The 11800-nt window shown below is 43.8% G+C and overlaps 2 protein-coding genes across 3 annotated transcripts; one reads left to right on the top strand and one right to left on the bottom strand.

Annotated features, from left to right (window-relative positions):
* Positions 1-649: 649 nt before the first annotated feature.
* On the bottom strand, positions 650-4530 carry LOC127924928 (probable ATP-dependent RNA helicase DDX17). Of its 2 annotated transcripts, none has more exons than XM_052509600.1 (5): positions 4406-4530; positions 3711-3870; positions 3508-3604; positions 1959-2092; positions 650-1597 (listed from the first exon to the last, which is right to left on the bottom strand). In XM_052509600.1, exons 2-5 carry the CDS (start codon positions 3828-3830, stop codon positions 1445-1447), a joined length of 504 nt encoding a protein of 167 aa, XP_052365560.1. In that variant the 5' UTR covers positions 3831-3870; positions 4406-4530; the 3' UTR covers positions 650-1444. The 2 variants fall into 2 exon arrangements, with proteins under 2 accessions (XP_052365560.1, XP_052365558.1); XM_052509598.1 differs by having other exon boundaries at positions 4222-4507.
* Positions 4531-4659: 129 nt separating this feature from the next.
* LOC118373599 (protein N-terminal asparagine amidohydrolase-like) lies at positions 4660-10730 on the top strand. Its single transcript, XM_052509597.1, has 10 exons — positions 4660-4936; positions 5139-5241; positions 5397-5462; positions 8461-8572; positions 8657-8730; positions 8839-8892; positions 9400-9453; positions 9533-9630; positions 9913-10026; positions 10219-10730. The coding sequence occupies exons 1-10, from the start codon at positions 4856-4858 to the stop codon at positions 10387-10389; spliced, it is 927 nt and encodes a 308-aa protein (XP_052365557.1). The 5' UTR covers positions 4660-4855; the 3' UTR covers positions 10390-10730.
* Positions 10731-11800: the final 1070 nt, after the last annotated feature.

The following is an 11800-nucleotide window of genomic DNA, read 5'->3' as shown; positions in this document are numbered from 1 at the left end:
TTTTATGGAGTATCTACATAGGCGTACAGAGGCCCATTATCAGCAACCATCACTCCTGTGTTCCAATGGCATGTTGTGTTAGATCATCCAAGTTTATCATTTTAAAAGGCTAATTGATCATTATAAATCCTTTTTGCAATTATGTTAGCACATCTGAAAACTGTTGTTCTGGTTAAAGAAGCAATAAAACTGGCCTTCTTTAGACTAGTTGAGTATCTGGAGCATCAGCAGTTATGGGTTTGATTACAGCCTCAAAATGGCCAGAAACAAAGACCTTTCTTCTGAAACTCGTCAGTCTATTCTTGTTCGGAGAAAAGAAAGGCTATTGCATGCGAGAAATTGCCAAGAAAATGAAGATCTCGTCCAACGCTGTGTACTACTCCGTTCACAGAACAGCGCAGATTGTCTCTAACCAGAATAGAAAGAGGAGTGGGAGGCCCCGGTGTACAACTGAGCAAGAGTACAAGTACATTAGTGTCTAGTTTGAGAAACAGACGCCTCAGAAGTCATCAACTGGCAGGTTCATTAAATAGTACCCACAAAACACCAGTCTCAACGTCAACAGTGAAGAGGCGACTCCAGGATGCTGGCCTTCTAGGCAGAGTTCCTCTGTCCAGTCTCAACGTCAACAGTGAAGAGGTGACTCAGGATGCTGGCCTTCTAGGCAGAGTTCCTCTGTCCAGTCTCAACGTCAACAGTGAAGAGGCGACTCCAGGATGCTGGCCTTCTAGGCAGAGTTCCTCTGTCCAGTCTCAACGTCAACAGTGAAGAGGCGACTCCAGGATGCTGGCCTTCTAGGCAGAGTTCCTCTGTCCAGTCTCAACGTCAACAGTGAAGAGGAGACTCCAGGATGCTGGCCTTCTAGGCAGAGTTCCTCTGTCCAGTCTCAACGTCAACAGTGAAGAGGCGACTCCAGGATGCTGGCCTTCTAGGCAGAGTTCCTCTGTCCAGTCTCAACGTCAACAGTGAAGAGGCGACTCCAGGATGCTGGCCTTCTAGGCAGAGTTCCTCTGTCCAGTCTCAACGTCAACAGTGAAGAGGCGACTCCAGGATGCTGGCCTTCTAGGCAGAGTTCCTCTGTCCAGTCTCAACGTCAACAGTGAAGAGGTGACTCCAGGATGCTGGCCTTCTAGGCAGAGTTCCTCTGTCCAGTCTCAACGTCAACAGTGAAGAGGTGACTCCAGGATGCTGGCCTTCTAGGCAGAGTTCCTCTGTCCAGAGTCTGTGTTCTTTACCCCCATCTTAATCTTCTGTTTTTAATTGGCCAGTCTGAAATATGGCTTTTTCTTTGCAACTCTGCCTAGAAGGCCAGCATCCCAGAATTGCCTCTTCACTGTGTTTTGTGGTTACTATTTAATGAACGGTAGTGTATAACCTTTAATAACACATGATATATAGCTACAGCATACCATAGGTAGGTCTAAGCGCAACAGAGTTAAGTACACTACGGAAAAGGGCCAAAACATTCTAGTCTCACAGACTTGAAATATATGAATAAGCAACCGTGTGCAGTTTCCAGCTGTGTACTCACAATAGGTCCGTCTCCCCTCTCTAGATAGGGCTGATGGTTGATGTGCACAATGGCAGGAAGCAGATACTGCAAGAAAAGGCGCCAAATAGTACAATAAGGTCATGAGGTATATGTCCCAATCGGACGGTCCAGGGAGGTTGGTCCTCATGTGTCAATATGTCTTTGTGTGTTGCAGCTGTCAAATGTTCCTCTGGGAGTTTATGTGTTTCTATACTGCAGCTGTTGGTGTGTGTGTGTGTGTGTGTGTGTGTGTGTGTGTGTGTGTGTGTGTGTGTGTGTGTGTGTGTGTGTGTGTGTGTGTGTGTGTGTGTGTGTGTGTGTGTGTGTGTGTGTGTGTGTGTGTGTGTGTGTGTGTGAGACAGAAAGAAAGAGAGATGTTGCAGCTGTCGGTACGGTGCGTGTTGTTGGATTATCATGGCGTCCTTACTGCCAGGGTCTTGCCGGAGCCAGTCTGAGCGATGCCCACCATGTCCCTGCCACTCAGGGCCAGAGGGAAGCCCTGTGACTGGATGGATGTGGGCTCCTTGAAGTCCTGACTCAGTAGCACATCCATTACATACTCTGTCAGCAAAGATAAACAATTAAAGGAATAGTTAGCTATAGCCAGGGGCAAACCTTTTGGCTTTTGAAATTCAACTGAGGGCCACACAGATTCATTTTTGACCGATTTGTTAAACATACTATGTATTAGAGGTCGACCGATTATGATTTTTCAACGCCGATACCAATTATTGGAGGACCAAAAAAGCCAATACTGATTATTCTGCATATTTTTATTTATTTATTTGTAATAATGACAATTACAACAATACTGAATGAACACTTATTTCAACTTAATATAATACATCAATAAAATCACCTTAGCCTCAAGTAAATAATGAAACATGTTCAATTTGGTTTATATAATGCAAAAACAGTGTTGGAGAAGAAAGCAAAAGTGCAATATGTGCCATGTAAGAAAGCTAACGTTTCAGTTCCTTGCTCAGAACATGAGAACATATGAAAGCTGGTGGTTCCTTTTAACATGAGTCTTCAATATTCCCAGGTAAGTAGTTTTAGGTTGTAGTTATTATAGGAATTATAGGACTATTTCCCTCTATACCATTTGTATTTCATTAACCTTTGACTATTGAACGTTCTTATAGGCACTTTAGTATTGCCAGTGTAACAGTATAGCTTCCGTCCCTCTCCTCACTCCACGCACGAAAGTGCTGTTTGAATGAATGTTTACGCGCCTGCTTCTGCCTACCACCGCTCAGTCAGATACTTAGATACTTGTATGCTCAGTCAGATTATATGCAACGCAGGACACGCTAGATAATATCTAGTAATTTCATCAACCATGTGTAGTTAACTACTGATTATGATAGATTGTTTTTTTATAAGATAAGTTTAATGCTACCTAGCAACTTACCTTGGCTTACTGCATTCGCGTAACAGGTAGTCTCCTTGTGGAGTGCAACGAGAGAGAGGCAGGTCGTTATTGCGTTGGACTAGTTAACTGTAAGGTTGCAAGATTGGATCCCCCGAGCTGACGAGGTGAAAATCTGTCTTTCTGCCCCTGAACGAGGCAGTTAACCCACTGTTCCAAGGCCGTCATTGAAAATAAGAATGTGTTCTTAACTGACTTGCCTAGTTAAATAAAGGTATATATATATATATATATATATATATATATATATTATTTATTTTTTATTTTTTTCGACCTCTACTATGTATTTAGTTTGTCGTTCAAGAGTGGCCTGGACTGTTTTAAAAAACAAAAACAATAATGTGACCCATGAGCCCCCCTCCCCTTCCCAATAGCCTATGGGGTTAGTGTTTTGTAAGCTTTGGCTGTGTTCCAAGAACTCTTAAAAAATGGGTTCAACTTCCTATTCTCATCTCTTTACCGTCATGACTGCTGAAAAGGTGAAGGGACAGGCTATAATATGGGTTCAACAAGTGTCAACTGGTATCTACTGTTGTCTACTTACGGGGAAACTGTGCATGGTGGAAGCCGGTCATGGCCCTGGGGCAGCCAGTACCGCTGACTGTGATCTCCTTCCTCCTGCGGAACTCATCTATGTCATACTGCAGACACAGACAACAGAGAATCAACAGGCTCAATAGACACACTATGGATAGCATCCTTCAAAGAACATGTGTATATAGTGTGTTTGTGTGTGTGTGTGTGTACCTGAGTCATGCGCTGGAGCTCTGGGTGCTCGTTGTAGAAGTTCTTCTCAAACTTGGGCAGCTCGTCCAGATCCCACTTCTTCTTGCGAAGGCGTTCTCCAGGGTTCCCAAACTTCTTCATAGGGGGAGAGCCGCCCCAGCTACTGGACCCAAACCGAGGCCTATAGAACATGCAGCGAGGGGAGTGATGAAAAAAAGAGATGAACGATCCATGATTAGTAACACTGCAACAGACACTAAATGGGTCCCTGGCCAATTTAATCTATTTGCAGTTTGTGTACACTTTTCCCTGGGTGGGGCACCGCCTATAACTCTGCTGCAAGCAAGTAGTTATTTGTCATACACGAACACGGCGCGTGCAACATGTCTGAGACACGCCCGTGCACGTAGACATTCAGCAAGATTCATCAGCATTCCAAGATATCCCCGTATCATATAAAAAGCACACTTTTGACAGATATTCCTACGTGGCTATAACTATATTTCACATGCTGCAGAAAATATCTGCTTACCCTCTGTCTCGTCCACGCTCTCTATCTCGGTCTCCATACGACGAACTCCCCCTCATGTTTTCAATAAATGATTGCTTGTAGAAATATTTAAAAGTTGCACGGTGTTGTGCAGTCTGAATCCTACAATTCCGTTAAGGTAGCTTATGTTATAAGGAAAGTGCAATAAAGTTAAACACTTACTTACAAACACAACTTAAAAGGTAAGACGAGCCCTGAAGTTATTGAACAAGCCAAAACAGAATTTTGTTTTGCAGTTGCTGCTGCTTCACATCACGTCACGTCAACTCCCCCAGTCACTCCCTCCCTGTGGACGTAAGGTTTTGTGTCGTAACCCGACATAAACAACATGCACGTTTCGTGTCAAAGGAGCGTAGGGCAAATGGAGAATTCGGCGTAGCCTACATTTACATTTTATAGCGTTCATGCCCTAATAATACTTGTGTACAGTTGGTGGCAGTAATACATATTGTGACAGTGAGTGACGTTCTTGAGGAGAAAGCCTACCAAAGAAGAAGAAAATGGATCCAGGAAGTGCAAGCTAGCTAACCATCTGTCTTGTGTAATAGGTCTAGTTTTAATGTTTCATTAAGATAAATATGACATTATATTAGGTAGATTTATATTGTAGAAAGAAATGCCGTTGCTAATACAAAATAGAAGAATCGAACGACCAGGTTCGACAGTCGATTTGTTCGCCAGATATCCGCATTTGCAGGTGAGTTGACTGGAGTAGCCAAGCAAACTATTTGTATTTATTTTATTTTATTTAACCTTTATTTACCGGTGAGTTGACTATTTAGCCAATAAAACTAGCAGCTGTCATGTCGTAAGCAAGTTGTCCTTGTTGGAATTAATCACCATTTAGTAACAAATCACTTGCTCTTCATGCTATATTGACATTTTATTTTATACCATAGGAAAACGCCCGAGTATTTCGGTCCACGCCGGTTGTAGATGTCGACCCGAAGTGCCTCCTATACATACAGCAACGAGAGTTTGCAGCCACAACACCAGCGGACAGTGAGTATAAACCTATAGTTAAATCAATAGGTTAACCTAGCTTAACATAGTATATTGTTGCGTCCAAAGGCTACCTCTACACTGATAAATTGTAGCTAAAAATCCGCCTCACAGTTTCCACGACCATCACGAAATGTGTCCCTCTGTTTCCCCAGACTCTGTCGCTGTCCTTGGTTCTGATGATGCAACCACCTGCCACCTAGTTCTGGTGCGACACACAGGTACTGCAGTTCTCTATGTAATGTGTGTTTGTAGATACTATGATAGCATCAAGATATGAGCTTCTACTTCTAAAAATTCACCTTTCCAGAAACAAGTCTCTCCATGTTGCCACTTGCTATAGACCACCCTCTGCCCCCAGCTGTGCCCTCAATACCATATGTGAATTGATTGCCCCCCATCTATCTCCTGAGCTCGTGCTACTAGGTGACCTAAACTGGGACATGCTTAACACCCCGGCCATCCTACAAACTAAGCTTGATGCCCTCAATCTTACACAAATTATAAATGAACCTACCAGGTTCAACCCCAAATCAGTAAACACGGGCACCCTCATAGATGTCATCCTATCTAACTCGCCCTCCAAATACACCTCTGCTGTTTTCAATCAAGATCTCAGCGATCACTGCCTCATTACCTGCATCCGTAATGGGTCTGCAACCAAATGACCACCCCTCATCACTGTCAAACGCTCCCTGAAACATTTCTGCGAGCAGGCCTTTCTAAACGACCTGACATTGACCTCATTCCATCAGTAGATGATGCCTGGCTATTCTTTAAAAGTGCCTTCCTCACCATCTGAAATAAGCATGCCTCTCTCAAAAAAATTAGAACTAGGAATAGATATAGTCCTTGGTTCACTCCAGACCTGTCTGCCCTTGACCAGCACAAAAACATCCTGTGGCGTTCTGCATTAGCATCGAATAGCCCCTGTGATATGCAACTTTTCAGGGAAGTTAGGAACAAATATAAACAGGCAGTTAGAAAAGCTAAGGTAAGCTTTTTCAAACAAATTTGCATCCTGTAGTACCAACTCAAAAAAGTTCTGGGACACTATAAAGTCCATGGAGAATAAGAGCACCTCATCCCAGCTGTGCACTGCTCTGAGGCTAGGAAACACTGTCACCACCGATAAATCCACTATAATTGAGAATTTCAATAAGCATTTCTCTAAGGCTGGCCATGCTTTCCACTTGGCTACCCCTACCCCGGTCAACTGCCCGGCACCCTCCACAGCAACCCGCCAAAGCCCCCACCATTTCTCCTTTACCCAAATCCAGATAGCTGATGTTCTGAAAGAGCTGCAAAATCTGGACCTCTACAAATCAGCCGGGCTAGACAATCTGGACCCTCTCTTTCTAAAAATGTCTGCCGAAATTGTTGCAACCCCTATTACTAGTCTGTTCAACCTCTCTTTCGTATCGTCTGAGATTCCCATAGATTGGAAAGCTGCCGCGGTCATCCCCCTCTTCAAAGGTGGTGACACTCTAGACCCATAATTCTACAGACCTATATCTATCCTACCCTGTCTTTCTAAGGTCTTCGAAAGCCAAGTTAACAAACAGATTACTGACCTTTTCGAATCCCACCATACCTTCTCCGCTATGCAATCTGGTTTCAGAGCTGGTCATGGGTGCACCTCAGCCACGCTCAAGGTTCTAAACGACATCATATCCGTCATCGATAAGAGACATTACTGTGCAGCCGTATTCATCGACCTGGCCAAGGCTTTCGACTCTGTCAATCACAACATTCTTATTGGCAGACTCGACAGCCTTGTTTCTCAAATGATTGCCTCGCCTGGTTTACCAACTACTTCTCTGATAGAGTTCAGTGTGTCAAATCGGAGGGACTATTGTCCGGTCCTCTGACAGTCTCTATGGGGGTGCCACAGGGTTCAAATCTCTATGGCCGACACTCTTTTCTGTATACATCAATGATGTTGCTCTTGCTGCTGGTGATTCTCTGATCCACCTCTACGCAGACGACACCATTCTGTATACTTCTGGCCCCTCCTTGGACACTGTGTTAACTAACCTCCAGACGAGCTTCAATGCCATACAACTCTCCTTCCGTGGCCTCCAACTGCTCTTAAATGCAAATAAAACTAAATGCATGCTATTCAATCGATCACTGCCCGCACCTGCCCGCCCGTCCAGCATCACTATTCTGGACGGCTCTGACTTAGAATACGTGGACAACTACAAATACCTGGGTGTCTGGTTAGACTGTAAACTCTCCTTCCAGACTCACATTAAGCATCTCCAATCCAAAATTAAATCTATAATCGGGTTCCTATATCGCAACAAAGCATCCTTCACTCATGCTGCCAAACAACCCTCGTAAAACTGACCATCCTACCGATCCTCGACTTCGGTGATGTCATCTATAAAATAGCCTCCAAAACTCTACTCAACAAACTGGGTACAGTCTATCACACCATTGTGACCTGTACGCTCTCGTTGGTTGGCCCTCGCTTCATACTCGTTGCCAAATCCACTGGCTACAGGTTATCTACAAGTCTCTGTTAGGTAAAGCCCCGCCTTATCTCAGCTCACTGGTCACCATAGCAGCACCCACTCGTAGCACGCACTCCAGCAGATATATCTCACTGGTCACCCCCAAAGCCAATTCCTCCTTTGGTCGTCTTTCCTTCCAGTTCTCTGCTGCCCATGACTGGAACGAATTGCAAAAATCTCTGAAGCTGGAGACTCACATCTCCCTCAATAGCTTTAAGCACCAGCTGTCAGAGCAGCTTACAGATCACTGCACCTGTACATAGCCCATCTGTAAGCAGCCCATCTATCTATCGACCTACCACATCCCCATACTGGTATTTATTTATTTATTTTGCTCCTTTGCACCCCAGAATCTCTACCTGCACATTCATCTTCTGCCGATCTACCATTCCAGTGTTTAATTGCTATATTGTAATTACTTCGCCTCCATGGCCTATTTATTTCCTTAACTTACCTCATTTGCACTCACTGTATATAGACTTTTTGTTTTCTACTGTATTATACTGTATTATACTATACTGTATTATTGACTGTATATTTTGTTTATTCCATGTGTAACTCTGTGTTGTTGTATGTGTCGAATTGCTACGCTTTATCTTGGCCAGGTCGCAGTTGCAAATGAGAACTTGTTCTCAACTAGCCTACCTGGTTAAATAAAGGTGAAATAAAATAAAATGTCTGCATTTGTACCATCTTGTAGGAAGTGGAGCTGCTTGCCTTGCTCACTGTGATGGCTCCAGCACGTGGAGTGAGGTTCCCCTCATCGTCAAAGCTGTCACATCTCTGAGCAAGGACCCTGCCAAGGAGGGCAGGTAAGAGATAACCCCCCCACCCACGCCCCACACACCCTCCCACCCCCCACAAACGTAATTGTCCCCTTGCTTCTTTTCCTTCAGGCTGGAGCTCCACCTCGTTGGAGGTTTTGATGATGAGTCAAAGACGTCCCACAAACTCAGCCTTAACCTATTGTGTACGTGAATCTCCTTCTCTTCCCTCCTGTTTGAATGCAACTGCCACAGTAGCAACACCATTATCAGGCTGCATAGAGAAACTACAACCCTTCTATTATGTTTTGCAGCGGCCTTCCAGAGACAGAAAGAGGATATTCACCTAGAGACCTGCTGCATCACAGGTACATGTTTCCACTCTGTTATATTCTCTCTCTCAGCCTGTTTTTCTTTATACAACCCAGAGCTATATATGTAGAGAGTTTGGCTGCCATGTTAGCACAGGGGCCATGATCGAACGGCTGCCATGTTAGTGCCTTTATTTTTGACGTTTTGGTGATGTAACAATACGAGAGCACCTCCGACAATTTCCTATGAAATGACCTCCTGTAAACAAGCAAAGCAGGAGAGAGAATTTCATGTTTTTATTGATTCGCATTCGGGGTGTATCCACTGTGTTGTGGTGTCAACAAATTGCATATCTTCTTTCAGTGGACATTTTCATAGGTTTTGAAAACTATCTGAAATAAACAGCACAACGTGGAAGTGTCAGTTATCACTTAGCAACAGCTATGGAGGAGGAAGTGGCGTTCTCGGAACGTTCAGACAGAAACCCTCATTGGCCCAACTCTCTGTATATCTGACTCTGCCCCTACCTATCTTGAGGCTCTTTCTCTTTTTTCCACTTGCAGAGATGAATGACGTCTTAGTGGACGGAGCACACAGACCGGGTGTGCATGGCATAGGTACTGTATCTACACTGCAAATAAATTCACCTTTGTGTAGCACACAGTTTATAGTATGGCATTAACTGTGTGTCTGCAGGTATAAATATTAAAACAGGGGAGGTGTTCCCCGCCTCGTTCCCTTACAAAGGACCCGCGGAGGAGCTGCGATCAGCACGGACATTCACTGGGGGCCAGGTAGAGACTTCCGCATAGATATAGAACCTTAAATAGGCTGATGTCATAGAGCCACTATGCATCAGATTGGCAAATTTGTCAAGTAGAACTAGAATTCCTGTCTACTGATATATTGTCTATGCTCTTGCACATCATCTCTGACACTATGTGAAGGATCGATATAAAGAAAGATCAAAGATGACACATTGAATGGCTTGTGGAGTGTCTGGATAGAACCCATACATGAGTTGCTAACTACATTTCATCAGACAGTCATATAACATTGTAATTATATCTCCACAGATGGCTGATATATATGACTCGAACAAAGGAGTTGTGAAGATAGGCCCATGTAAGTGGTCCCCGAATCTGGATATTTCCTTCTGGCTATCGCAAGACGATGACACCATCTTAAAGGTAAGGTGTAAGAAAATAATACATTACTAATATTGATCCCACAATCACTAGAACTTTAGTTGTATGTCCCTTTTAAAAGCTTATTGACAACCTCTGTGTTATAGTCCCTGTTTCTGTCAACACTGATACAATGAATGTTATCAGTATACACACTGTGATATGTTACTCCTCCTGTTTTTTTTCCCCGACCAGTACCTATCCACGTCCCCTACGGCTGAGCCACCACACTTTGTCCAGCACATCAAGTCCACCATCCAGTTCCTCCTGGAGCACCCCAGTTCAGACAGCGTCTTCCCTGGAGGACAGCCCCAGCACTACCGCAGAACAGAACAGGGGGACTGGGAGAATGTTAACCAGACATAAAGGGCTTGAGGCTCTTCTCTAACCCCCTGTTACTTTGACTTTCCCTGGAATCTGTCTGGAAATGGAATCACTCCTTAACTTCTGGAAGACAAGACACTGTGACCCTCCTCTTTACGCCATTGTGGGTGTCACATGTTATTGTTTTTTTGACTTGGTACCAGTACTCCCTGTATATAGCCTCTTTATTTTCATTTTATTGTTGCTCTTTTATTTTTTACTTTTGTTTATTTGGTAAATATTTGTCTTAACTGCATTGTTGGTTAAGGGCTTGTAAGTAAGCATTTTACAGTAAGGTAAAATTGTATTCGGTGCATGTGACAAATAAAATTTGATTTGATTTATCCGTGGTAGCTATGTACAGTACAGAGCTATCTGGATTGAACCCCAGTGCTGTATCTATGGACTGTCTGTCTTATAGTTTACCAGACTTGTTTTGTATATGTCTTATTTTAAATCAACAATTACAGACAATACAAATGTCTGCTCCCACAGAGAGTGCTCTGGTAAGAGAGTGCTCTGGTCAGAGGGTGCACTCACCCCCAGCCGCCCCGAGGGGCTAACAAGACAAGGCCCCGGCCCAAAAAGATTTTCCAAGGGCTGGAAAAACCAAGCCCGACTCGCGGGCAGGCATGAAGGAAAGCGCACCCATAAATACCAGGACCAGCACACACACAGCGCTCACAGCATGAAGCCAAACCACAAAACATAAATAACGAAAAGCAAAATATAAAATAATCACATACCACCCTCACCCCTGATTGGAGGACCTCAAACATTTGCCCTGTACATTTCTGTATATACTTATTTCAACACTCATAAATTCCGCCCTTCAGACAGCCACAGATCAACCCATCTTTCTCAATAAATCATCATTCTACCATGGTGTCTTACTAGGGACTTGAACCTCCCCAACCGCAACATTTCTACTGAAATTGCCTTAAAAATAAACATTTATTTAGTTTACTTGACTGGCTGGCCCCAGTGAAGACAGGACAGGTGGAGCTATATGTATTTGTCCCAAATGGCACCATTTTCCCTATTTAGTGCAGTCATAGGGCCATAGGGCTCTGGTCAAAAGTAGTGCACTTGTGTAGGGAATGGGGTACAATTTGGGACAGCTGATATCTTTCTTTTACTGATTATTTTTATTGGGATGTTTTAATTCTTGAGTTGGTGAAGGTCTGCACCCACGCGGTCTGTTGGATTGCACAATGTGTTCATCTGAGTCCTACTATGCTATTATCTGGTGTAGTCATGTTATCCAGTAGCTGTAGATGTACCCTTAATGGACAAAACATTAAGAACACCTTCCTAATATTGTTTCACCACCTTTTGCCCTCAGAACAGTGGCTGCTTGCTACTTCTTTGTCACATTTTAGCTAGGCAGGTTAGGAGAATGAGGTTAAGGTTG

This window comes from Oncorhynchus keta, unplaced genomic scaffold (assembly GCF_023373465.1).
Source record: "Oncorhynchus keta strain PuntledgeMale-10-30-2019 unplaced genomic scaffold, Oket_V2 Un_contig_4759_pilon_pilon, whole genome shotgun sequence".
Classification (NCBI taxonomy): Eukaryota; Metazoa; Chordata; class Actinopteri; order Salmoniformes; family Salmonidae; genus Oncorhynchus; species Oncorhynchus keta.
Note: the sequence above shows the minus strand (reverse complement) of the source record. Positions and strands in the feature narration are given on the sequence as shown.